The 25,864-nt window shown below is 39.1% G+C and overlaps 1 protein-coding gene across 1 annotated transcript in view; it reads right to left on the minus strand.

Annotated features, from left to right (window-relative positions):
- Positions 1–25,864, minus strand: part of NECAB1 (N-terminal EF-hand calcium binding protein 1) — a 201,341-nt gene that overhangs the window by 117,676 nt on the left and 57,801 nt on the right. Inside the window, exon 4 of the mRNA XM_045981674.1 lies at positions 3,865–3,890. Coding sequence (XP_045837630.1) covers positions 3,865–3,890 — 26 coding nt within the window. The remainder of the gene's footprint in view (positions 1–3,864; positions 3,891–25,864) is intronic.

Here is a 25,864-nt window from a genome sequence, read left to right on the forward strand (position 1 = left end):
AGAGCACGATTTATAAGTAGACATATTCTACAAGCTGACTGTCAGAAAGCAAAGTATTTTATGGAAATTCAATGCAACATCTTCACTAATAATATGCTCACCAAAGGTAGTTTCTCCCTTCCTTGCCCTACCTAACTGGTGGCGTCACAGCACCAAGTTTTGTCTTGTTTTCTTAGTCTGCATCTTAATCCTCCAGGTGATTGTGTTTTCAGGTTTGGCCTAAGAATTTCAAGTCAGAACCAGAGCCCCATACCCTCCACCAAGGCCACACTGGGAACTGAGCTCACAAAGCAGTCTCATGAGTTCAGAATCCTATAATATGTACCTTGCTATAGCTTCCCAAGCAGTGTACTAGATCAGGAGGAAAGTACTGAAATGACAGAGAATGGAGAGGTGGGGAGTGTCATGCAAAATGTTTCACAGCTCTTTTTTGGTGATTTTTTTTTTTTTTTTTTTTTTTTTTTTAAGTAGGCTCCACAGCCAGCATGGAGCCCAATATAGAGTTAGAGTTTACAACCCTGAGATTAAGTCCCAAGCTGAGATTAGGAGTCAGATGTTTAATGGACTGAGCCACCCAGGCGCCCCTCTTTTTTGGTCAGCTCTAATAGTCTAGAAGAGGAATAGTGACTTCTGATTTTCCAGCATTCGATCTGGCCAGCACGGGTACCTCTCAGCACTGCCCAGGGGTCAGGCTGAGGTCATTTGGGCAGCCTCTATCCTTCAGCGCTGGGTAGGGTCAGGAAAGTAATAATTTTACTCTTGTTAGATTTTAGATCACAGCTGAAGACAGAATGAACAGAAAACCAAAGACTCAAAGCTGGAGTTCAAACACAAATACCTAGTTGCAATTGAGTTATGTATTGACTGGTAAGATATGGCCTAAAGCTACTATTTGGGCAGGCCTCCCCAATTATGGGAAGAGTGAAGCATGTGCAATGGCTCAGCACTGCTGGTGGGCGTGCAGACTGACGAATCTTTGACCAAGTCATTACACCTCTAGGCATCTACCATACAGAACCACTCATACAAGAGTACGAAGATAATACAAATGAGGATGTTTACTTCAGTGCTCTTTGTCCAAGGGAAACGTTGGAAAAAAACCTGAAAATCCACAAAAGGGGATGTGACTGGAAAAACTGAAGGTAAATGCAGCATATTTGTAATAAAATGAACAGTGTGCAGCTATACTGATCATATAGCATGATCTCACTGCTGGAAAAATTATCTACCAAGGCATATATATCAATGTCAACTTATGAATAAAAATACCTGGAAGGTGATGCTCCAAGCATCAGAGATTAGGGAAAAAGCGGGGAGGGGAAAAAGTAGACTGACATTCCATCTTAAATGCCCATGTAATTCTGTATTGTTAAATCTTAAAAACTAAGTATTATTTTCATAACTAAAACAAACCAATACTTTATAGTTTTTCATTTCTGTGTCTATCAATTAGTAAATGAATAAACTAAGTAAAAGCAACAGAATGAAACTTTTAGATACCTGGATCTTTTAACTGCTTCTTTGAAAGAGCACATGAAATCTGCTTTCCATACTGATCTAAGTGCCATCCCTTCCATGCACAAGGGGGAATTTGTGCAGGGTGTGAGTCAACAGATTTTACTCACTTGCACTGAAGCATTTGGTTTTGATTAGACTCCAACTTAAATATTTACTTTGTATTTACAAAATAACAAGACATGAAACTATACTCTGGAAATTAAAATGCATGTTCTTGAACAGAGAGGGGGAGGATTATAACACATGATTGGGAGTACAATCACTGGGTTTAAAAATACAGAGCAATTTGGTTGCATTAAAACCCCATATACTAGGGGTGCCTGGGTCAGTCGGTTAAGCATCCGACTTCTGATTTTGGCTCAGGTCATGATCTCAGAGTCTTGAAACCAAGACCCACATGAGGCTTTGGCTGGGAGTGGAGGCTGCTGGGGATTCTCTCTCTGTCCCTGTCCCTCTCCCTCTGCCCCACCCACCTCCCCAAACTTGCATGCATGCTCTCTTAAAAAACAAAAACAAATACAAAAACAAAACCCATATCCTAGTCCCCTAATTATGGGGAAAATCACTGTCAAAGCTTTTTCCAGTAAATGCACAGATTAGGTTCCTAATCTAGTTCTGTTATTGTAGAAGGCAAATTGAACTTTTTTTTTTTTTTTTTTTTTTGCAGAGGATTCAGTGAAGATACAGGATCTACTAAGAGAGGATAGTGTAATATGCACATCTTAATGACAATACATAAACAACATAGCAAACTTAGTGGCAAAAAGAAGAGTCACTAAATGTTTTATGCTAAAATCCCTTATTCTCATGAGACATGTCTACGTTGGCAAATTTGAGTAGAAAACAAAAAGAATGATCTGGATGATTTGAGGAAATCATTACTTTGGCCTGCCCTATCTAGACACTTGAGGCAGATGGATCTCCTAACTTCACAAAATTACCAAGATAATCTTCTCAGTTCTCCACTTCATCTCCCCACTTCCCTGACAGGGACCATCTACACATGAATGGCAATGGATCACAACCTGTCCTTTCCAGTGATTGATATTCTGTAGAGAGCCTGGTGGCCATGGTTTCCATGGGCCCTTTGGTCCACTTAACACAGTTTAATACCCGTGTGTGGATGGGTCATGGTTGAATTATGTGTAAACCGTGTCAGGATTTTCCCTGTTTTTCTTTACTAGTGTTTCATAGTTAACAAAATCATGAACTGCTTTGGTATCAAATACCTTGCTTCTGCATAAACAACTTGCTCTTCAGTTGGATTCTTCCAACTGAAGAGAGACACTATGGAGAGAGAGACACACACACTATGAAGGAAGAGAAAACTGTTTTACGACCATTGGAAAATTGGAAATCTTGTGCTGATTATCATCTGAGTTATTTTCTTGAAACCTTGTCTTCTGATATTTTGTCTTGACATAACCTCACCTGGTGTTGTTCTACCATTTAATGAAATAGAAGATAATCACTCTTGAATATTGTAAAATGGGCTTGGTGATGATTTTGCAAACTTTAAATTTGTACGAATTATAAGATGTTCAGGAAGCTCTGACGACTTCAATCACAAATTTCAGAGAATCATATCTGTAAAATTATTTTTAAAAAACAGACAATAAAATTAAAACTTGGGCAAAGTGTTATCTTATATAATTACCATAAAACACAAAACTTAAAACCTCCCAGTGTTTGGAGAAAAATAGCTCTTTCACACTGAATAGTCTCACAATGCTTCATAATTTTCTCATAAAAAATAAATCTCAGAAATATTGGCCTTTTCCACATTCCTAGCCTTTGACTTTTATTTCCAATCATGAGGATGAAGAAAATAAATGAAGAGGCTGTAAGTCAGGAATCTGTAGAAGTTCCTCTGTCCAGGAAAACTTGTTTTGCAAGTGAAATTTAACATTCCAAAACTGTTTAGGGAAATATGGAACAAAGTTGTTTTTATATGTCAAGGGGGTCAATTTTTAAAAAACAGTAGTAAAGAGGCAATATAATTGAAGAGAATAGTGAAGTTGTATTAAACACCGCTGTAAAAATATATTCAAACTAGTGGAGAATTTCCTGTTGTTAAACTAATTGTACCAAGTGCAATTTGTACCAAGTTCTTCTCCATGAACAAATTAATGAGCCCCAACTCTTTCTCCAGTGAAATACACGCTTGAGTAAAACTCACGGATGGAGATCAATCCCTTGAGATCTCGATTATCTTTTACTATATTCTAAATCTATGACATTAATTTCAGGATATGTAGAAATTTAAATAAGATGGTATTCTTTTTCATCCTAAAGAAAGTAGTGAGTTTGATTGCCCACTCCTCCCCACAAAATACCACAACTTACCACATAGTTCTTCTGTGTCAAGATTGCTGAAAAGAAAAGAAAAAAAATTGTTACTTTGTAATATTTAAGTTTTAAAATACTTAAATACAGTCATTCCCCCAATCTATATAACTATATTAATAGATGATATGTAGTTATGGCATTTCTCTTATAAATTCTACATTGCTTAAATAATCATTAACAATGATTACATCATGGCGCCTAGGTGGCTTAGTGGGTTAAAGCCTCTGCCTTTAGCTCAGGTCATGATCCCAGGGTCCTAGGATCAAGGCCCGCACTGGGCTCTCTGCCCAATGGGGAGCCTGCTTCCTCCTCTCTCTCTGCCTGCTTCTCTGCCTACTTGTGATCTCTGTCTGTCAAATAAGTAAATAAAATATTTAAAAAAACAAACAATGATTACATCAGATTCTACCTTTGAGCAAATAATTTCTGGGGTTTGTGTTTCCACCAGTATCATGCTGGGGAATACTGCCTAATTGTGAAGAACAGAGACTCTGGAGCCAGAATGCCTGAGTTCAACTCTTGACTCTACCATTCACCACCCATGTGACCATGACTTCTTTCTTCTTTACATCCTAGGGCTCAGTTCCTCAACCATAAGAGGGGATAGTAGGTTCTGTTTCATAGGAATGCAATAGGATGTAAACGGGTTAATACACATAAAGCAGTTAAAAGAGTAACTGGCACAAAATAAGCATTTAATACATGTTAGCTATCTGGATTCCTGACTGGTTAGAACTACTAGAACTTCCGTATCTAAAGTTTTTTTTGTTTTTTTTTTGTTTTTTTAATTTGACAGAGAGAAATCACAACTAGGCAGAGAGGCAGGCAGAGAGAGAGGAGGAAGCAGGCTCCCTGCAGAGCAGAAAGCCCGATGTGGGGCTCAATGTGGGGCTCAATCCCAGGACCCTGGGATCATGACCTGAGCTGAAGGCAGAGGCTTTAACCCACTGAGCCACCCAGGCGCCCCTAGAACTTCCATATCTAAACTCAAACTATGTGGTAAGTTTGACTCCATGCCATTTTGGAATGATTTCTGACACATAACAAAGAGTCACATGGCTTTTTGCATTATATTTACATGTAAATCATATTTACATGTAAACAATAGTTACCTCTTAGTCTTATGAAGAAATATAGCATAGCAGATGAAATATTAGCAGATATAATTCATTCCTATTAGAATAATGTCTTGACCATGGCAGACATGGTATAGGAATGCAAGAATGGTCCAAAATTGACAACAAATCAATCTAAGATACATTGTAACTTAGAGGAGAAAATTCCTACTTAACACCAGATGGAAATTTAATAAAATTCAAATATTCACTCCTAATTATAAAAAGTTTAAATGAAATTGGAATAAAAGTCTCTGAAAGATTATAAAGACTTACTAAAGTCAACTGCAAACATCAATTAACTGAAAATCTGGGACTTTAATTCAGCTGCCACTGGTGAAAGCCCAGTGTAAAAGAAGGTCATAATCCAGTCCTCCTCTATGTGGCAGGCAGGGCTGCTGGGCTGGAGGGTTACTCGTGGAATCATTCCAAACCCTGGGTCTTTTAACCGGTTCCATCCCTAGTTGTACTAATTTTAAATTCAGGATTTTATCCTCAGACACTGAATATTTGATCTTATATAAAGGATATCTCCTCACTTAAGCAGGTCTTTTTGTAAAGTAGCATTTGCCACCAGGCAGAAAATGTAAAGCCTTCTGCAGTAGTTTCAGTGTGGGTTTCTGTTCAGTCATTCATTCTTTTCTCCCCACAGGCATTCGTTGTTATGTGCCGGGCACTGTTCTAACAACCACAGATCAATGAGGTTGCAACAGATACTGAGAGGAGTATGTCGGATCACTCATCTCTAGCAGCTGGATTTAGAGGTAGACTTCTACAGTAAATAATTAGAATGTGATAGAATAGTTACTATGAGGGAAGTGGCTCATTGCAAGATTATCAGGGGCTATAGAGGATGAAATTTTGAGGCTAAATCTCAAGGGTTGAGTAGGAATAGAAAAGGCAGACAAAGGAAGAAAATTCCAGTTAGAAGAAACACTATTTGCAATAAAAATTATGAACACGAGCAGTTCCTTCGGGTGGAACATAGATCATCAATGAAGAAATGGAACGAAACAAAGAAAAGCCTCATGTGATCATCTAAAATGTTTCTTTTTTTTTTAAATTTATTTATTTGACAGACAGAGATGACTAGGAGGCAGAGAGGCAGGCAGAGAGAGGGGGGAAGCAGGCTCCCTGCCGAGCAAGGAGCCTGATGTGGGGCTCGATTCCAGGACCCTGGGATCATGACCTGAGCCGAAGGCAGAGGCTTTAACCCACTGAGACACCCAGGTGCCCCCATCTAAAAAGTTTCTATGTTCTCTTGTCAACTTGGAGTCACAGAGGATTTTAAAAGCGAATGACATCATCTGATTTATTCTTTAGGAAGGTCACTAACAGATGGGTTGAGGTTAGACCAAAAGAGGATGAAAAAAGGCCTAGAGAGCAGTTTGGACATTATTTCTATAGTCTGGGCCAGTTGATCCCAGATTGAAGTATACAACCCAAAGGGTGTGCAAGGCCATCCAATGGGGGCAAGAAGAAGTACCTGGGCATCAGACACACACACCTTTAAAACTTTATTTTGAAATAATTCCAACCTACAAAAAAAGGGGGCCCTTCACCTAACCATTCCCCCAGTTGTCAGCATTTTATTTCGCTTATCACACTCTTTCTCTGTATATGTTTCTTCAACTCATTTGATTGTACTTTGCAGATAATGATATTCTTTACCCCTAAATGCTTCAGGGTGTCATTTCTACAAATAAATATGTTCTCTTATGTACAAGTGAAGGGATTACTATTGATTCAATGTCATTATTAAATCCAGCGGTTCTTAAATATCTGTATTTATATTTAAGCTTACACTTTTTTGCGTGTAATTTTACAGTGTATACGTATTAATACAGTGATGCCTACATAGTGGTGCATACAAGTCTTTATCTGTTAAAATTTCAAGCCAAAAAGCACTGCCTAATATGGGAGCTTGATCAGAAGTGTAGGACGGAAAGGCAGTGACAGGGAGAGGAGCAAAAAGAATACACAGAAGGGAAGGGGTTTAAGGTAAAACCGTCGAAGCTTGGAATCTTATTGGATTCAGAATTGGACCACTTAGACATTTTAAGTATCATTTCAAGTATTTTGGTCATTAATACTTATATGTCATTTCCAAACCTCAGTGTTTCCATAGAACTTCAGACTTGGGAAAATGACATTAAGTGTCACTCTGTTTTTGTATTTTCCTCAGAATGGTTCACAGGTTTGTAATGAGATTTTTTAATTTCAAAGGAATAAACAGTCAATCCATTATGGAAACTGAATTACATGGAATATATCATAAAACATAGTTCAGAGTAATTTGCATGACATCAGTTCTACTTGTTCCTTAATAAAATGCTATGTTCTTAAAGTACTTTAAGTGATCCCCTCAAACATTCCTTTATTTAGCTGTTTCTGTGCTGTGTTGTTTGTTCTTTTTATAGTAGACTTACATGGGTGAATTCTAAAGGACTGATTCTTTCGAGATAACTCCATCCTGTATTAACACAAGGTTGTAAATGAATATTAAGCCATAGATAAACCTACAGTATATCTGAGAGTGTGTGATATTTTTCTGCTTCTTTTCATGTTTATAGTAAAAAACCCTATAATCTTTTAGCTATGCCATTTAAAAGAAAATGGAAAGAATAAATGCTAGTCACATTGTAAACATCTTTACTGAAACAGAAGCAGAGGGGTGTTACTACCAGAATGCATTCTCAGCTAGAAGCCAAGGAGGGGTAAAGAACAAAGACATTCACTGCCGCCTGACTGACAATTGTGAGGGGGGACAAATGGAAACAAACTAAGTATTCATTAGCTGAATAACTAAGCAAATTGCATATCATTATATAATCATTAAAATGTATCTAAAGATTTGTCAATTGCTTAAAAAAAAGCTTATGTTTAAGAGGTTAAAATGTGAACCCAGATACAAATCGTATATATAGAGTCAAAAAATGCATATGTTGGGGCGCCTGGGTGGCTCAGTGGGTTAAGCCGCTGCCTTCGGCTCAGGTCATGATCTCAGGGTCCTGGGATCGAGTCCCACATCGGGCTCTCTGCTCAGCAGGGAGCCTGTTTCCCTCTCTCTCTCTCTCTGCCTGCCTCTCTATCTACTTGTGATCTCTCTCTGTCAAATAAATAAATAAAATCTTTAAAAAAAAATGCATATGTTAAGAACTTGGCAAAAAAATTAAGTAACAATACCAGTAACAGGTCACACTGCTTCTGGATGCTGGGACTTTGGGTGGGTTTGCTTTTGCCTTCTTTACAGTTTTCCAAATCTTTGGTTTCTCTTATTACAAGGTTTCATGTATAACGGGAAAAGCAAACTCTGATTATAAATAGAAAATTGGGAAAAGGTGAAGCATAAAAGATTCACATTATTTAACTTATGAATCTATTTGGTATAAATTACAATATATCTGTCAGTTTGGACCTGTCAATTTTTCAAGAAAACACCATTCAGACACTCTAAGTGTAACACAGACACAACATATACTGAACACCATTCATTTACAAGTCTCAGGGGCAGCTGAAGGTGTTTTGACTGGATTCTTCTACTGTTGGGCACTGTATGTTCTGAAGAACTAAACTGCTCTCCTGAGAAGTATGTCTACTGTCAAGAAAATAGATTTGGGAAGTGCAGACTAATTTCTACTTCGAAATTCAGTTTCTTTCTAATATAACCTTTTATAAGCCAGCCCTCAATTCCAGGGTCCATCTCTAAACAATTTTACCTTCACGTGAATATTCTTAGTTATCTCTGAAGTATTTTTCAATGGATTTAGCTGTGTTTGCTGTATAAATAAGAGCAAAGGATTAGGACTTTCACACTGAAAAACCACCATTCTCAACCCCTTTGCTTCTGATTATATTTGAGATTTTTAGTTTCTTCTTCAAAATTAATACACTGTGGTGGCGCCTGGGTGGCTCAGTGGGTTAAGCCTCTGCCTTCGGCTCATGTCATGATCTCGGGGTCCTGGGATCGAGCCCCACATTGGGCTCTCTGCTCCGCAGGGAGCCTGCTTCCTCCTCTCTCTCTGCCTGCCTCTCTGCCTACTTGTGATCTGTCAAATGAATAAATAAAATCTTTAAAAAAAAATTAATACACTGTGGCTCTAAGCAGAAACCTTTACAGTCTAAGTCCTACTTCACATTTTACTGTCTTGTAGTTCATCACCATAGTCTGAATATTACCAGTGCAAATAGGTTTTTTTTTCTTCAGTTGGCAAAACAGATTGCAACACACCACAAGCTCCCTAATAACCTGAAGGAGTTAATTTTGGCTTACAAAGATGTTTACTTCTAGACAGTATCTGAGGCAAGGAGAATGTGACTCAGTGAGCAACACGCTTAGTTACTCCCTGATGGGAGCCCTGTAGCAATGCCCACATTCGTTTATTGGCAGACTAGCAAGCCAGTTAAGAAACAAATATGCTCAGCCACTGTAGTGTTCATTTTAAAAAAGATTATTATGATCTTCCAATTCACTAAGAATCATTTGAGCAGAATGTCTTTCCATCATCATCAGAGCAAATGTATTCAGCTAGTTCTGACACACCAAACAAAACAACACTAATGAAAATCAACAGAAGCAATACTGGGAGATCAGAAGAATGATAAAGGCTCTAACCTTACAGATATGTTGGAATAGTCTTTAACTCCATGAAGTAAATCTGTAACTGGTCATAAAGAGTCCCGTCATATAAGAGTCCGTCCCTCTGGTGGAGGCAGGACAAGACTAGGGTCTAGAATGGTATGGGTCCCTTCTGGTGGAGCAGATGCTCTAGATACAAACTAAGCTGAGAAGAGCTCTCTCAGCTGAGAGCCCTCCATCTAAAGGACTACAGTGACAGAATGGTGGCCAAAGGGATTCCAGGAACAGTTTCTATTCAGCTGTCCCCACGGGCAGGGGCAAGTTAGTTTAGTACCAGACTCCTGACCCAAGAGGCAGCATGAATGCAGGTCCCTGTTTGTAGAGGAATGGCAATACCACACAGGTTCTCAAACAGGGGCTTAGACTGTGCAATGAGCCAAGAAAACCAGAACCAGGATAGAAATGGAGGTTGCTCCTTTTAAACATTAACCTTTTTTTCCAGTATAAAATGATAACCATCATCAAGTTAACAAACTGCCTCACATGATTACCATTTCTTTTTAGGATGGTTCTTATAATCAAGACAAATACTCAGTTGTTAGAATCAAAGCAATATGTACAGCCAAGCTATCAACATGGTGTGACAGGACTTTGAGTAAACACTGGTAAGACCTCTGTAAATCCCTTCTGTTGAAGGCCAAAATCATTCCTAGAACCTAGAGTGGGTCAGAGCCTGTAATTACAGGTGAAATGATCCTAAGTGTATGGGAGATGAGGGCTGTGGAGTGTTGTAGGAGGCAGCATTTGGCAAGCAGCCGGCTTGAAGTGCAGGCTCAGAGTCTATCGTGATCAGAACATACTGCATTTGGGTGTCCTATATAGGAGGAATTTATAGGAGATACCACAATCAATAATCTGAACCTCACTAATACTGGGACCAATTAAGTTCTGGAAACTCTGAAAAAGCATGGCGTGTCAACAGCTTGCTGTTAGACTACTAGCCTCCAGTAGATTTCTGTTTTTTAAGGATACCCAGTCTGAGGTTTGTCACAGCAGTCCTAGGAAGCTAATACACGCTTTACCATGTGCTGTGGTAGATTCCAAAGTCATACATGCAAAATAACACCACCTTTTCATTTCTGTGTCATTTTCATAGCCCTTGAGCATTTAGTGAACTGTAGAGCTGGTTCAAAAGCTGGCAGTTACAATATTGAATTAGATGAACTAAAGTTTGGGAATTCGAAATGAAAGCTTATGGTATCCTAAAGAGTCAAATATGGGGAAAAATAAAAATAATGAATTTTTTAAAATGAGGAATTCAAAGTTAAATAGCAGCAACATATCTGGAGTACTTGGCATATGCAGGTACAATGTTGAGAGCTTTACCTGGGATAGCTCACTTCCTGCAGCTCTGATTTCATGATGCCCCATTGTACGAGGAGGGGACTAGGCCTCAGGTGAGGTTCAGTAACTTATCTGAGGTCACACATCTAATGAGTGGTGGGACCAGGATTCAAACCCAGGTACATTTAACTCAAGAATCTTCTTAACCACTAGATATAGGAATTCTGGACTCAATAATAAATATTTGGAGTCATCAGCACATGGGGGCGCTCAAAGCCATAAGCATAGGCAAGCTACATAGTGTTCGTAGTTTGTAGGGGGAGCCATGAACAAACCTTCATTTGGACTCTTCTAAAGCACCATGTCATCACACCTACCAAAGCGGAGGATAGTGATCTCTTGAATTGGCTTTTCCTCCACTGAATTCCCAAGTCACATGAGGGCAGGTACTTATTCCCACTTACTGTATAACAAATATTAAAAATAAGAACAGACACAAGGCAGGGACCTGATTAATAATACCTTTTGAACTAAATCCTAGAGATGACCATCTTCTAAGAGCCCAGTAGCGAACAATCTCAATTTGTGATGGGAAAAAAAAGAACCTGTGAACATATTTAACCCAGTGATAAAAGAAACTGAAGACACAAATAAGAGCAAGATAGTCTGTGCTCATGAATTGAAAGAATATTAATGTGTCCATACTATCCAAAGCAATCTACAGATTCAAGGCGATCCCTATCAAAGTTCCAGTGGCATTTTTTAGAAATAGGAAGAATAATTCTAAAATGTATATAGAACCACAAAAGACCCTGAATAGCCAAAGCCATCTTGAGAAGAACAAAGCTGGAGGAATCATGATCTCTGATCTCAAAATATATATATATATATATATATATATATATATATATATATATATACTACAAATCTATTATAAAATAGTGTTATTGGCATAAAAACATGTATCAATAGAGCAGATTAAAGAGTCCAGAAATAAACCCATGAATATACACAATTTATGTCAAAGGTGCCAAGGACACACAATGGGGAAAAGAGTCTCTTTAATAAATGGTAAGAAGAAAACTGGACAGCCACATGCAAAGAATGAAACCGGGCCCTTGCCTTATATTGCATACAAAAATGAATTCAAACTGATGAGACATAAATTTAAGACTTAAATTTAAAATGGAAATTAAAGACTTAAATTTAAGAGCTTCAACAATAAAATCCCTTGGAAAAAACAAAGCTCCTGGTCACTGGTCTTGACTTTATTTGGATTTGACACTAAAAGCAAAGGCAACAAAAGCAAAAAATAAACAAGTGGGACTTATCAAACTAAAAAGCTTTTTCACAGCAAAATAAAAACCATCAACAAAATGAAAAGACATGCTATGGAATGAGAGAAAATATTTGTTAGTTGCATATCTGATAAGCAGTTAATACGAAAATATATAAAAAACTGACACAACTCACTAGCCAAAAAAAACAACCTAATTGAAAAAATGCCAGAGACTTTTATAGACATTCTTCAGAAGACAAATGGCCGACAGGTGCATGACAACATGCTCAACATCACTAGTCATCAAGGAAATGCAAATCAAGTCCACACTGAGCTATCCTCTCACACCTGTGAGAATGGCTATCATCAAAAAGATAATAAATAACAAGTGTTGGTGAGGGTACAGAGAAGAAAGAAGGTTCATGTGCTCTTCTGGGAATGCAAACTGGCAGAGCACTATGGAAAACCGTATGGAGGGACCTCAGAAAAGTAGCAATCCCACTGCTGGGTATTTATATGAAGAAAACATAAACATTAACTCAAGAAGACATCTGCACATTGCAGCATTATTTACAAAAGCCAAGACCTGGAAACAACCTAAGTGCCTATAGACAAATGAATGGATAAAGAAGTTGTGAGACATACATATGAATATTATTCAAACACGAAAAAGGGAATCCTGACATTTGGAAAAACACAGATGGACCTTGAAGGCATTACAGTATGCAAAATAAATAAGGCAGAGAAAAATATACCACATGCCATAAAATACCATATACCACATTAAAAAATACCATATACCACATACTGAAAAGGAGCCTAAATAAGGTGGCCAGGGAATAAAAAATCTGGGGTTTCAGAAATCAAGAAGAAAGTTGTAAGAGCTCCCTAGACTGAAGAAAGACAAAATAAGGAAGGAAGAAGAACCAGTATAGTTCACATTTAATGTCTTTGGCCACTTTTGAGCAATAGTTTCAGTCCTTCCTGAAATATGGGGCCTAGGAAATGCAGGCAAAACATAAACCTGACTCTTTGAAGAAATGGGACACAAAAGCAAGAAATAAGGCAGAACTAAGAAGACATAGTGAGAGGAGTTCAAATGAAAAGAGAATGTTATGTTCCCCAGGCTGGAACCAACAGGCAGAGAAGAAAGAGGTGGTAATAGGTGGAGAGACGCCAAGCAGAGACAGGGAGGAGGACTCTGAAATACAGGTGTAATCCTGACGAGGGGGAAGCATAGTTCTTTGTCCAAGCCTAAAATTAAAACAAACAAAAAAAGACATCTAATTGGTTCATACCCGTGACTGTTTCTTAGAGGTTTCTAAATCTGGCTGAGCATCTGAACCACCTGGAGAATTTTTTTAATGGAGATTTTCAGGCGTAACGCTTAGAGATCACGCTTTAAAAATTCAAGACGGAGGCGCCTGGGTGGCTCAGTGGGTTAAATCCTCTGCCTTTGGTTCAGGTCGTGATCCCAGAGTCCTGGGATCGAGCCCTTCCTCCGGCTCTCTGCTCAGGGGGGAGCCTGCTTCCCCCTCTCTCTCTCTCTGCCTGCCTCTGCGTACTTGTGATCTGTCAAATAAATAAATAAAATCTTAAAAAAAAAATTCAAATGTGGTTCAGGAAGCTCTTCTTTAAAAAGTTGCCAAGGTGGTTTCAGACAGCAGCCTTTACTGTTAGCACTGGGTCTTAAACCAAAGTATTTCTTAGAAAGGAAACAATCTGCAAACAGTGTCTGCTGCACTGTCAAGTGTCGCTTAAATGTATTGCAGTTATACACACCATGTTAATAGCATATATGCAACAATTCCATCAATATCCTCTTACTTACTTCTCTGGCCCTCCAGAGGTCTAAGTTCCATTTAGCAGCAGACGGAACCCGCTTATACAAAAAGTCAGACGCCAAATAAAAACTGTATATTCGACCCCGCTCTCTTGTAAGCCATACACAATGCCTAGTGGAGAAGGCTGACTTGAGTTAAAGTTCTCCGGAGTCATGTGCCCGTCCCTTTGCCTCCCTCCTCTCAGAACAAACTATCCACGCAGCTTCAGTGTCTCAGTGGCTGACACGAAGGCTTACTTGTACCTCCAGGCCTGTCTTCTCCCTCAAACACGAGTCCGGCGTCTGTGGCCGCCTTCGCGGCTCGTCCGGCTGGCGGCGTGGATAGAGCTGCGTGTGCGCAGGATCACTGGTGCACCCGGGAAACACAGGCTTCGGAGCCCCGGGCCCAAAGATTCTCTGTTACGAGGAGGGTCCCGAGAGTTTGCATTTCTCTCAAGCTTCAGGTGATGGTTCCAGGACTACAGCTAATGGAACCGGCATGCGGCTTCTTTCTCTTGATCTGCTTTTGACCAAAGAGCCTACCGTCAGGAGCCACGAGCACCACCTGTCCCCTGACGCCAGCCCTGCCTCACTCGCCCCAACCTGTTCAGGGCACACGCAGTTGAGCGTTCCCCTAATTAATTTCAGGCATTTGTGAATAGGGGGGCTCCACCATCTACCATTCGCGGCTTCGAACAGGATGTTAAGTTTTTTCCAAGGCTCTGATTTTGAACAGCTATGGGTACACAAACAATGTTAAAAATTGCATCTTGGGCGTTAGGTCAGGTATAAAAGTTGCACACGCGGAGAGTATAATGGATCTATGTTTTACAGACATTCTTTTGCCAAGGTATAGCACATGCAGGCTGTCTTTCTGGTTATAACCCTGGGAGGAAATACTGGAGCAGAAGCTCAGGGAAACATAATACAAATTTACCAGACACTGTTTTCATCAGCCCGAGATATATAACTGCCGAAGTGTGACATAACCACAAGCAGCGGCTGTGCTTTATGACACTCTTAACTGTTAGGGGATGTTGAGCTCAAACTGGCTGACTGATGTCCGTCCGTATCTTCCAGAGCGAAAAAGCCGTCCCACCAGGGCTCATGTCCTCAGGGGACAATGAATATGTGATTCCCTTACCTTCCAGTTCCCTTTTCTGTTCTGTCTCACTACTTCCTCTCTGTTGCTTTGTGTCAGGCCCCCTCCCCTACTGCCCCCATCAGAGCTCCCAGAATCTGCTGGGGAGTTCTTCCCTTTTATTTTTCTGTTATTTCTTCCCCCTCCTGCTATTTTTCAGACCAATTAGTTCTGACACTGAAAAGATTCGTTTTTCTAATGCGGTAGACTTCTCTTGCTTGTTCTGCTCATCCCTGCCATTCTTCTGCACCATCATCATCCCCTATCTCTGGGGAACCTGCCCTCAGCTGTATGTTTCTGATGCAGCTGTTGATCGTAGTATCCCAGTTCCCCCTACCTAAACCCAATCCACTTGGCCACGTGCATGTGCATGAAAATACTCTCCTCTCCCCTTGGCTGTGATGAATGGCCCCAAAGTGAACACATTGTGTAAGTGGGACCATTTAGAGCACTGCTTTAGGATCTTCCATATGTTTTTTTTTTTTTTTCCATATGGTTTTTTAAGAGAACAGCTCCCTCTTACCTCCAGAGGGATTAAGATAATATGATAGAGCCTCACACCACCTAAAGCCACTCACCCTACTCTCCACGTGGCAGAATCTTATCTGTTGTAGAACGGACTGGGGCAATCCTGACAGAGAAACAACTGGAGAGAGGGGTAGGAGAAGGCATGGGACAGCATGAATGAATAAATAAGAATAATGGCCCCAAGTCCCGATAATTTCTGGGACAAGCTTTACACCAAGAGTCTCCACTCCTTAGTCATGGAATCATTGAATTCTCTTTCTCTTTCTCCCTCTTCCTCTTTCTTAATCTACTTTGAGTTTAGTTTCTGTCATGTGTGGCAGAAAAAAGACTGAGAATTCATAACTAATGACAGCACCTCTTTTCTACCAAAGAGAAAATTAATCTCCCCCTCACAAGGGACGTTAAAATTTGGGACTTTTGCTGGCTCAGCTGCGTCTGCTCCTGAGTGGTGGTAAGCCCTTCCCTTCCTCCTTCCACCTCAGCGTTGTTTCTTATCCAGCTCCTTCTCCACGTGGAACTCATTCAGGAGCCTCACAAACATTATCCAGAGTAGTGTTTCTCAAACTCTATGTGGGGAAGGGTGAGATTTTTAAATTTCCATTTTCTGACAGAGTGATAGTTATATAAAAAACTATAAAAATGAATGACTAGATCATGTACTTGGATATTGTAGCAATATTGAGCTGCTATCAAACTTCTAGATACTGTCAGGTTTTCCCCTTATCTCAGGTGGACAAGCGACAATTTGTGAGCTACTGTCAGTGTGTGGACACTTTGAGAAGTGCCAATACAGAAAGCTGCTATTGTGCAACTATTTTTAATGCCTGTTTTAGTTTTCAGAATTTTTCTTTTTTTTAAGATTTATTTCTTTATTTGAGAGAGAGAGAGAGAGAGCACAGGAGCAAGAAGAGGGGCAGAGGGAGAAGGAATCCTCAGGCAGACTCATCGCTGAGTGTAGAGCCCCATGTGGGCCTTGGTCCCAGGTCCCTGAGACCGTGACCTGAGAGGAAACAAAGAATCGGTCACTTAACCGGCTGAGACACCCAGGGGCCCCCAGAATTTATTTTTAAGAAACATGTTTTATAGGGAAACATCAGTACAATGTGGAATAAAAACTGGAATCTGGTTCTGTCATGAATAAGTTAGGTCTCTATTGTTTGATCTCTTAAAATAACTGAATTTTAGAAAAGCCCGATTTTTTAAAAGATTTTATTTATTTATTTGACACAGAGAGAGAGAGAGAGAGATCACGAGTAGGCAGAGAGGTAGGCAGAAGCATACTCCCTGCTGAGCAGAGAGCCTGATGTGGGGTTCGATCCCAGGACCCTGAGATCATAACCTGAGCCAAAGGCAGAGGCTTAACCCACTGAGCTACTTAGTTTGATTCTACATTTTAAAGGGTATCCAAATAATGTCAAGAAAGTATTAAACATTAATACTCCCCCATCTTCTTATGTATTACTTAATAAAATTTCTAGATAAAGAATTCTGTTTTGCATCATATATAATGGCTTCATGAATAAGGGGGTTTTACAAGATGGAAAAGTCTAAGTGAAGTTTCAGAAAACACGTACAGATTTTTGTAAGTATACAGGAAGCATCAGAAAACTGTCTTAATTTAAGAAAGTTTGATATGACTAGGAATATCTAAATCTTTTCAAAAGACGAAAAAACTAAGAAACATAAAGGCTACTTTGAAGAGTAGAAAAAATGATGCGTTTGAGGCATGTTTACGCCTTTCTTTTTATATGATAAAAAAATTGTTATGCATAACTCTGAATCTGGTGTGCCTCTGAAAATGCTTGATCCTTCTTCCTAGTTTCTAAAATTCAATCTTGTTGGTTTATTTTAAACATCACTTTGCCTCTCAGAATTCAATCTTTGCCATCAGGCAAACAATATAAGAAAGACCAGTAGAAACATTCAGAAAATTGTTCAATCTAGCAGAGAAAAATAGCTTTAGGAGTAGGAGATGAATTCTTACTTTTTTCTTCTTCTTAAATTCAGTTTTGTGTTTTCACAAAATTCATTTAAGTGCCTTGTATGTATACGAGGGGAAAATATATTCTTCTGGCATTTATATATGTTTTTGGAAAGGACAGAAGTTGCAAAAAGCAAGCACTATATTAAGTTAAAAATGCAAAATGTTCATTGTAAGTGAAAGAGGAAAGAAATTATTGGGTGACATCAAGATAACATGGTATCTATTCCAACTTTTTTATGTACTGTCATCAAGTTTCTGATGTTCTAAATTTTTTTTAAAAAGATTTATGTATTTTAGAGAGAAAGAGAATGAGAGCAAGCAGGGGATGGGCAGGGAAAGAAGGAGAGAATCCCAAGCAGACTCCCTGCTGAACACAGAGACAGACACTGGGCTTGACCCCAAGACCCTGAGATCATGACCTGAACACAAATCAAGAGACAAATGTTTAACAGGCTGAACCACCCAGACACCTCAACTGATGGTCTAAATTTTATATGTGAGTTGCGGGAGGAGAAGTAAAGAGAATACTTTGTAACAACATTTTGGGCTTTGCATACATTTTCTATCTCCAATATTCCATGGGATCCATTCTATTCAACTTATCAATTTATCCAGTCAAAACATTCCCAAAGAGGGGCGCCTGGGTGGCTCAGTGGATTAAGCCGCTGCCTTCGGCTCAGGTCATGATCTCAGGGTCCTGGGATCGAGCCCCGCGTCGGGCTCTCTGCTCTGCAGGGAGCCTGCTTCCTCCTCTCGCTCTGTCTGCCTCTCTGCCTACTTGTGATCTCTCTCTCTGTCAAATAAATAAATGAAATCTTAAAAAAAAAAAAAAAACATTCCCAAAGAAAAACCATTTAAATTCAAACATAAACAAATAAAAAAGTGTACATACATATGCTGAACAATATATTCCTTCAATGGCCTATCTCCCTTCAGGACCAATACATGAAACTACCTTATTGTTCTGCCTCACAAAATGCCCAATTTTACTAAGATTTCCAAAGCTCATTTTTGCAAGCTTATTTCAAACATCATGCCATCGAAAGCTTCATCTTTATCATCATGCATACAGTGTATTGGTCTGAGCAGATAATAATATAAGACATGGCAGAGTATTCAAAAGGCAAAACAGCACCTCCAGTGACAATACTGTTTCCCTCCTATCTCATGCCCTACCCACACACATTTACTTCTAATAGACGCATCTATTATTTCCAGTCTCGTGTGTATCCCAATGATATCCTTATATAGCCTAACAAATTCATGCACATATATTTTCTTTTTTTAATCAAAAAGTAGCATGCTGCACAGGCCATTTTATATGTCGCTCAATTTACTTGGCAATATATTTTAGACACCCTTTCTTACCCATATATGGTGGTATCTCCATCTTTAGTACCACATACTTCTCTACCAAATGAAAGTGCCATAATTTATACAGAGAGCTCCCATTCAATGAGTACAACTGCTAAAACAGGCTACCTTCAAACTAACTGAGAGGTCATTTATTTAGAAAGAAGTGCCAAGTCCGTGTGTTCATCTCTGACTACAGTTCTGCAATTCATTGCTATCAGCTGATGTCCTGTTCTCAACATACCAGTCTCATGCTTCACGCCTGCGTTTGAATCTTACTGTGAGGGTATCCCATAGTGGGTGAGAATCAGGAGATCTGAGTTTGTATCTGGCTCCACCATTTACTAGATGTATGACCTTAGGCAAGTTACTCACATTTCTAGGCTAGAATTCCTTCGTGCATAATTAGGAATAATAATAATTATTCCTTTCTCAAAGAATTACTCGTGAAGACTGGATAACCTAATATATGCAATGCCTTTAGCTCAGAGCCTGGCACATAATTAGTGCCCCCAAAGTTGTAGTTCTCATTCCAAGGGACATTTAGATAATTATGCTTCAGCAGACCAAAGGGGTAAGAGGTTCTTAGTCCTTTGCCATGTGACAGCATCGCCTTCACCATTAACCATAGGACACTGATTACCTTTTTATTAGGCGAAGATGGTACATGACAAGGCCTAGGCAATCCTACTTCCAAGTTATGATGTATATTATGGCAAGAGAAAGAGAATAAATGAATAAGATGCTCTTTAGTCTTTTATCTTGCCCTATGTCAAGGAAATTTTGCATGCTTGCTTCTTTGCCAGAAGCTCAAATGAGGGAGGGAGAGTGGAACTGTATGTTCTCACTGCCAGTCACACTGGATTACTTTGAGAGAGAGAACTTCCAGTTAACACAGCCTGCCTTGTGGATGAACCTCTCTTTGACTGTCCCTTCTAAGATCAGAGATGAGGACATTGAGGGGAATGTCTTCAGTTCTCCTTGGACACAGAACCAGTTCCCACAGAGACCTCATCATCACAGACTCTGAGGAGCCAGCGGGGGCAATATCTGATTGTTACTGAATGTTAATAATGGAATTTGTAGACGTCCCTTTGGACTGATGATGAACTGAGTACTCAGAATACTTGGGCTTTCCGTCATAGTCTTATAGAAGAAATCTATTAATCAATGTGAGACCTGGAAGGGAGAAAAAAAGATATCTCTAATGTTTAATAAAAAATTCTCCCACAAAGCCCAAGGCTTAACTCCTCTCACACCACCCTTATGCTAGTAGGCACATTCCTACCTCCATAACTCCGTTCCTTCTCTCCCCTGGACCTGGAAAGACCCTTTCCTTCCTTCCTCTCAGATTGTCAGGTTGAGCCCCTTCAGTGCATGTGTGTCCCATTTTCTTCATGATGCTCTTTCTGACCCATGCCAGCACTTCTTTATTTCTACTCTCCTGAACCCTCAGCTGTGATTCCTAGCCTTTTCTGCAACACTGACCCCAGTGCAGATCTGATTAAAGCCACGAGTCTTCTCTATCCATTTACCCACCTGAAAGCTGCATATATACACAAACACAAAGACCAAAGTGGTGGTTTCAGGACCTCCTAACCATCCTTGAAATCCTAGGTTCCACAGCATTTCTCTCCCTATCAACCAGTTTGGTACAGCCTTGTATTGTTATTTAGCTGATAAACATAACACATATGTTATCTCCCTTCTATACTGGTAAACTCCTGAGCTATTAATTAGTGTCATTCTTGGTGTTCTAGAAATAGCTCTTAAATTGAGGGGCCTCCCAGGAGTTAGGGGTGCACTAGTAAAAGTAACAGTTCATCATGCAGATTCCCAACATCTCCTGCTCATTAGAATCACCTAGAAAGATTTTGAAATACTAATGCCAAGCCCCAGCCTCTAGAGTTCTTACTTAATTGGTCTGAAGTATAGTCTTGGCCTAGTGATCTTTTAAAAAGTTCTCAAGAAATTCCAATAAGCGGGCAAAATTGAGAACTACTGGTGTGTAGAAATAGTGAAATTTCTTCAGTCAGACTTATGGATATTGAACTGAATTCTCGTACTTTCATTACTAGTGACCTAGCCATCATTTTCAATTGTTTTCTTCCTGTTTTTGTGCTATAGCTCAGCTGTGTCAGATGATCTTGTTTCTGGGTGTGGCACTAGAAGCAACAAAGAGAGTCTCTAGGCTAGGTTTTACTACTACATATGTAGTAATGCAGTCTCTCTGATTCAGCATCCTTGATTTGATGCTACCACCAAATGCACCCGACCAAGTGTAATCACACAGCGCTCTGCCACATTCCTTTTTAAAGCATTTTCTTGTGGGAGATTGGCTTCCAAGAGGGCAATATTCTTGGGAACACTTTGTGAAATAATCATCCATCCATAACTATATTTTTCTCAGGTTCAAATAGTACTATCTGTATTTTAGGATTACTGCAAATTTGAAAAGGTAAGAAATAATCTATTAAACATATGCTTATCATTAGAAAAAACTGTGAGCTTTAATTGGATGAATACTAGTTTCCTTTTTTTTTTTAAATCAGCGGTTTTAAATTTTTATTGCATTTTTTTAAGTAGACTCCATGCACAAAATGGGGTTTGAACTCACAATCCAGAGATCAAGAAACCCATGTTCTATCAACTGAGCCAGATAGGCACCCTGAATACTGGTTTCCTAATGTCTTTCTACAAGGATGAAACTCAGAAGATAAAGTGGAGTACGGATTTAAATTTGTATCCCTTCCCCCAAAAAGCTAAAAACAAATACTTTAAGAAGTACCAGTGAGGGGGCACCAGGTGGCTCAGTGGTTAAAGCTTCTGCCTTTGGCTCAGGTCATGATCCCGGGGTCCTGGGATTGAGCCCCGCATCGGGCTCTCTGCTCAGCGGGGAGCCTGACTCTCCCTCCACCCCCACCCCCCGCCCCCGCCTGCCTCTCTGCCTACTTGTGATCTCTGTCTGTCAAATAAATAAATAAAATCTTAAAAAAAAAAAAAGTACCAGTGAGTTTCTATAGGCAAATTAATCAAGCTGTAGTCAAGTTGGGGATGGGTGGGAAACACTTTATGATAAAATTCAAACTTAAAAAAAAAAAAGAAAATTAAAACTGTGAAGACAGAAAGTTCTGTTTTGATTCCCCGGTCCACCCATTACAAGTTGTGTGGCCTCAGGTAAGTTACCAAACTTTTCACTGCCATGATAGATGATGATAATTTAAAAGAAGGTAACAGCATAAAATGTTTAGAACAGTGGTAGGTACGAAGTAGGTATGTGGCAGATGTTAGCTTGCACTCTTCCTGACATACTTTCATCTATGATAAAATCAAATATTTGCCCACAATGAGGGAGCAGGTAGGGTATCAGGCGGGTAGGGTATCACATCTTTACTGATGCACTTCTCCACAAACATCCCCTCCTCCTGCAAGGAAACTAGGAACAACAAAAGTATATCAATTCATTTTAACTTATTTTAGTGAAAGTGACACTGAATCCTGTATACTGGGGAGGTAAAGAAATAAAAACAATTAAAATTCAAATGGGAATTTAATTTCAATGGAAATAAAGAGATCTGAACCTCACTAACAACATATACAAAGAGTACTCAAATCCTAGAGCTCCTGTTCCCTCATGGCAGGGGTCTTCCCTCAGAGCTGTCCAATAGAACCATAAAAATTGTGATTTTTATGGTGTTACATATCTATCAGCTCTCCGTATACATGACAAACAATCTTTACATGATTCTTCCTCTTCTCTCCACGGCTCACTATCTGTTCCGGTCCACCAGTAACCAGGCCTCCGTGACATTACACTGGATCCCTTTAAGCTTTAATCTTTCTCTACTAATTTTACTGATTCTTCACACGACATGCTTTGGTGAAATATGCTGTTTTGTGAGCAGAGCCATTCTCTTTTTTAAAAATTTTATTTAATTTGGCGCCTGGGGGGCTCAGTGGGTTAAAGCCTCTGCCTTCGGCTCAGGTCATGATCCCAGGGTCCTGGGATCGAGCCCCACATCGGGCTCTCTGCACAGCGGGGAGCCTGCTTCCCTCTCTCTCTCTGTCTGCCTCTCTGCCTACTTGTGATCTCTGTCAAATAAATAAATAAAATCTTTTTAAAAAATTTATTTAATTTTATTTTTTTTCCAGTATCCCAGAATTCATTGTTTATGCACCACACCCAGTGCTCCATGCAATACGTGCCCTCCTTAATACCCACCACCAGGCTCACCCAGCCCCTTACCCCCTTCCCCTCCAAAACCATTTTCATTTATTGAAATGAGTATCAAGGAGCATTACTATTAGAGAAGAGATCTTTTCCCTTCCAGAGCAACATCAGTCATGCAGAGTTAGCTCTGCATTCAAGAAAACAAGCCTTAAAGTCAAATAAGTAGCTAAACTGTCTTTTCCTATCCCACCTTATTTACCTTTTTTAAAATCTAATTTCTCCTTCCTGCCTCTCCATTTTTGATCTTCCTCTTTTTGTTTCTTCCTGACAGCCGGAAGAGGAAATTCAAATGATTTGGTGTTAATTCAGGACTGTTCTTCTTGATACGTTATACTCTTTCCTCTTATAATTTTTGGCAGATTAAATTAATTCTAGACCACAGTCCATTCTAGTCCCTTCTAGTCTGGCTTTGGAGAGTTCAAGTACAAAAAAAAAATTTTATTACAAAAATGTATATTATAACTACATACAATGATCAGCTGTCAATAGTTTTGTTAATAGTTTTATTTAAAATACCATAAAAATGTTAAATAAAATCTGATTTTTAATCTTTTGTCATAAAAATAACTTCGAGAAATAGCCTAAATCATTCTATGATTTTAAACTATAGAAGGTACCAGGGTAGCTCAATTGGTTAAGTGCCCAGCTCTCGATTTTGGCTTAGGTCGTGATCTCAGGGTCACGAGGATAAGCCCTGCATTGAGCTCTGTGCTGAGCATGGAGCCTACTTGAGATTCTCTCTTTCCCTCTCCTTCTTCCCTTTCCCCTCCACCCCCAAAATAAATAAACTATACTCATTTCTAGTCTGGACAGTTTGACATAAAGTAAGCACTCAATAAATAACTGTAGAATAAACAGGCAAGTAGAAAACAGCATCAACCGAAAAAAAAAATTCTTGATTTTTTGATTGATGCATTCTCATTATTAAAGGTACTTAAAGCTAAATTTTCTGTCTTAAATCTTTTGCTATAAAAGAGTGAAGACCAACCATAGCTTGTTTCTTTCAATAAACAAACTATACAACATTTATTAAAGTATTTTTTAAAGCTCCTAGAACACAGTTCTATCTAAACAAATCAAGCAACAATCATAGATTAAATTTATTATGACATAATTACAGCAGTTTCCATTTTGATGACAAAAACATGTCTGTTTTCTCTTTGTGAAGCATCAAGAATAAGTAAAATAGGGGTGCCTGGGTGGCTCAGTGGGTTAAAGCCTCTGCCTTCAGCTCAAGTCGTGATCCCAGGGTCCTGGGATGGAGCTCCGCATCTGGCTCTCTGCTTGGTGGGGAGCCTGCTTCCCCCCTCTCTCTGCCTGCCTCTCTGCCTACTTGTGATCTCTCTCTGTCAAATAAATACATAAAATTAGAAAAAAAAAGAATAAGTATAATAATGACTCCTGCAATTTCAGTGTTAACCCAAAAGTTATTTTATTATAATAACAAATACTCTAGGAAAGCATCAGATATTAGTGGCTAAAATGTGGTCAGCCATAGTGACAACATGGGTCCCCAAAAGATACCCATTAAAATCTAAGTTGGCAACACTGGTGGAGTCCTTCTAGTTCTGAAAGGTTACCTTACGTAAGTGGCATTAAAATCGAACACAATCTTAGCTATGTTCAGTGTTACATTAGAGCTGGCACGAAAGAAACTAGCTATCGTTTTGTGATAATTAAGGATATGTCCCTTTTTGTTCACTTAGCTCAGCTTTATCTCTGCTTCACAGAATTTAGGATGTACCAGGTGGCACTTCATTCTAGAAAACACTGTGGTCTCCCAGCAGCTCAAAGGAAGATAGAAGCATTACTTTGTTGGCTTTTAAAAATCAATCAGGGAAAATCGACTTCAAAAATTAAGAACATAGATAACACTCAAATAAGAAAACCACCATGCTGTTTGGAGCAAGAAAAGATTGCTCACTTTGGAAATTGTGTTCTCTAACTTTTACCAGACTAGTGTCTTTTGGTTTTGCATAAAGACAAAAAAAAAATTGCAAGTCTCAAAATAATCCAAAAAAAAAAAAAAAAATCAAGTTAAGTGAAAGCAGTTATACTTCAAATGTTTTCTTAGTAACAAATGTCACTTGAAAATCGCATAAGTTTTTACTCAAATAAATATACTTAAATATAAAAATACGTGTGTAGCTTGTGGCTCATAAACAAATTTTTTTTTAATTAATGGAATTTATCGTCTATTTGTACAAAGTACTACAGTCAATGGGAAATGAACCAGTGCCTGCTTTTAAGATTTTTTTTTTTGGAAGACCAAAGATAAACACCTGCAAAACTGAAAATATACTAATAAAATAGCATATTGGAAAGTACTAATTAACAGTCTAAATAAATATAAAAGTACTATAATTATGCATAGTAGGTATTTTATTTCTTTTTTTTTTATATTTTATTTATTTATTTGACAGACAGAGATTTCAAGTAGGCAGAGAGGCAGGCAGAGAGAGAGAGGAGGAAGCAGGCTCCCTGCTGAGCAGAGAGCCTGATGCGGGGCTCGATCCCAGGACCCTGGGATCATGACCTGAGCTGAAGGCAGTGGCTTTAACCCATTGAGCCACTCAGGCGCCCCGAAGAGTAGGTATTTTAAAAATATGAACCAACGTCTC

The sequence above is a fragment of the Meles meles genome, chromosome 1 (genome assembly GCF_922984935.1).
Source record: "Meles meles chromosome 1, mMelMel3.1 paternal haplotype, whole genome shotgun sequence".
NCBI lineage: Eukaryota > Metazoa > Chordata > Mammalia > Carnivora > Mustelidae > Meles > Meles meles.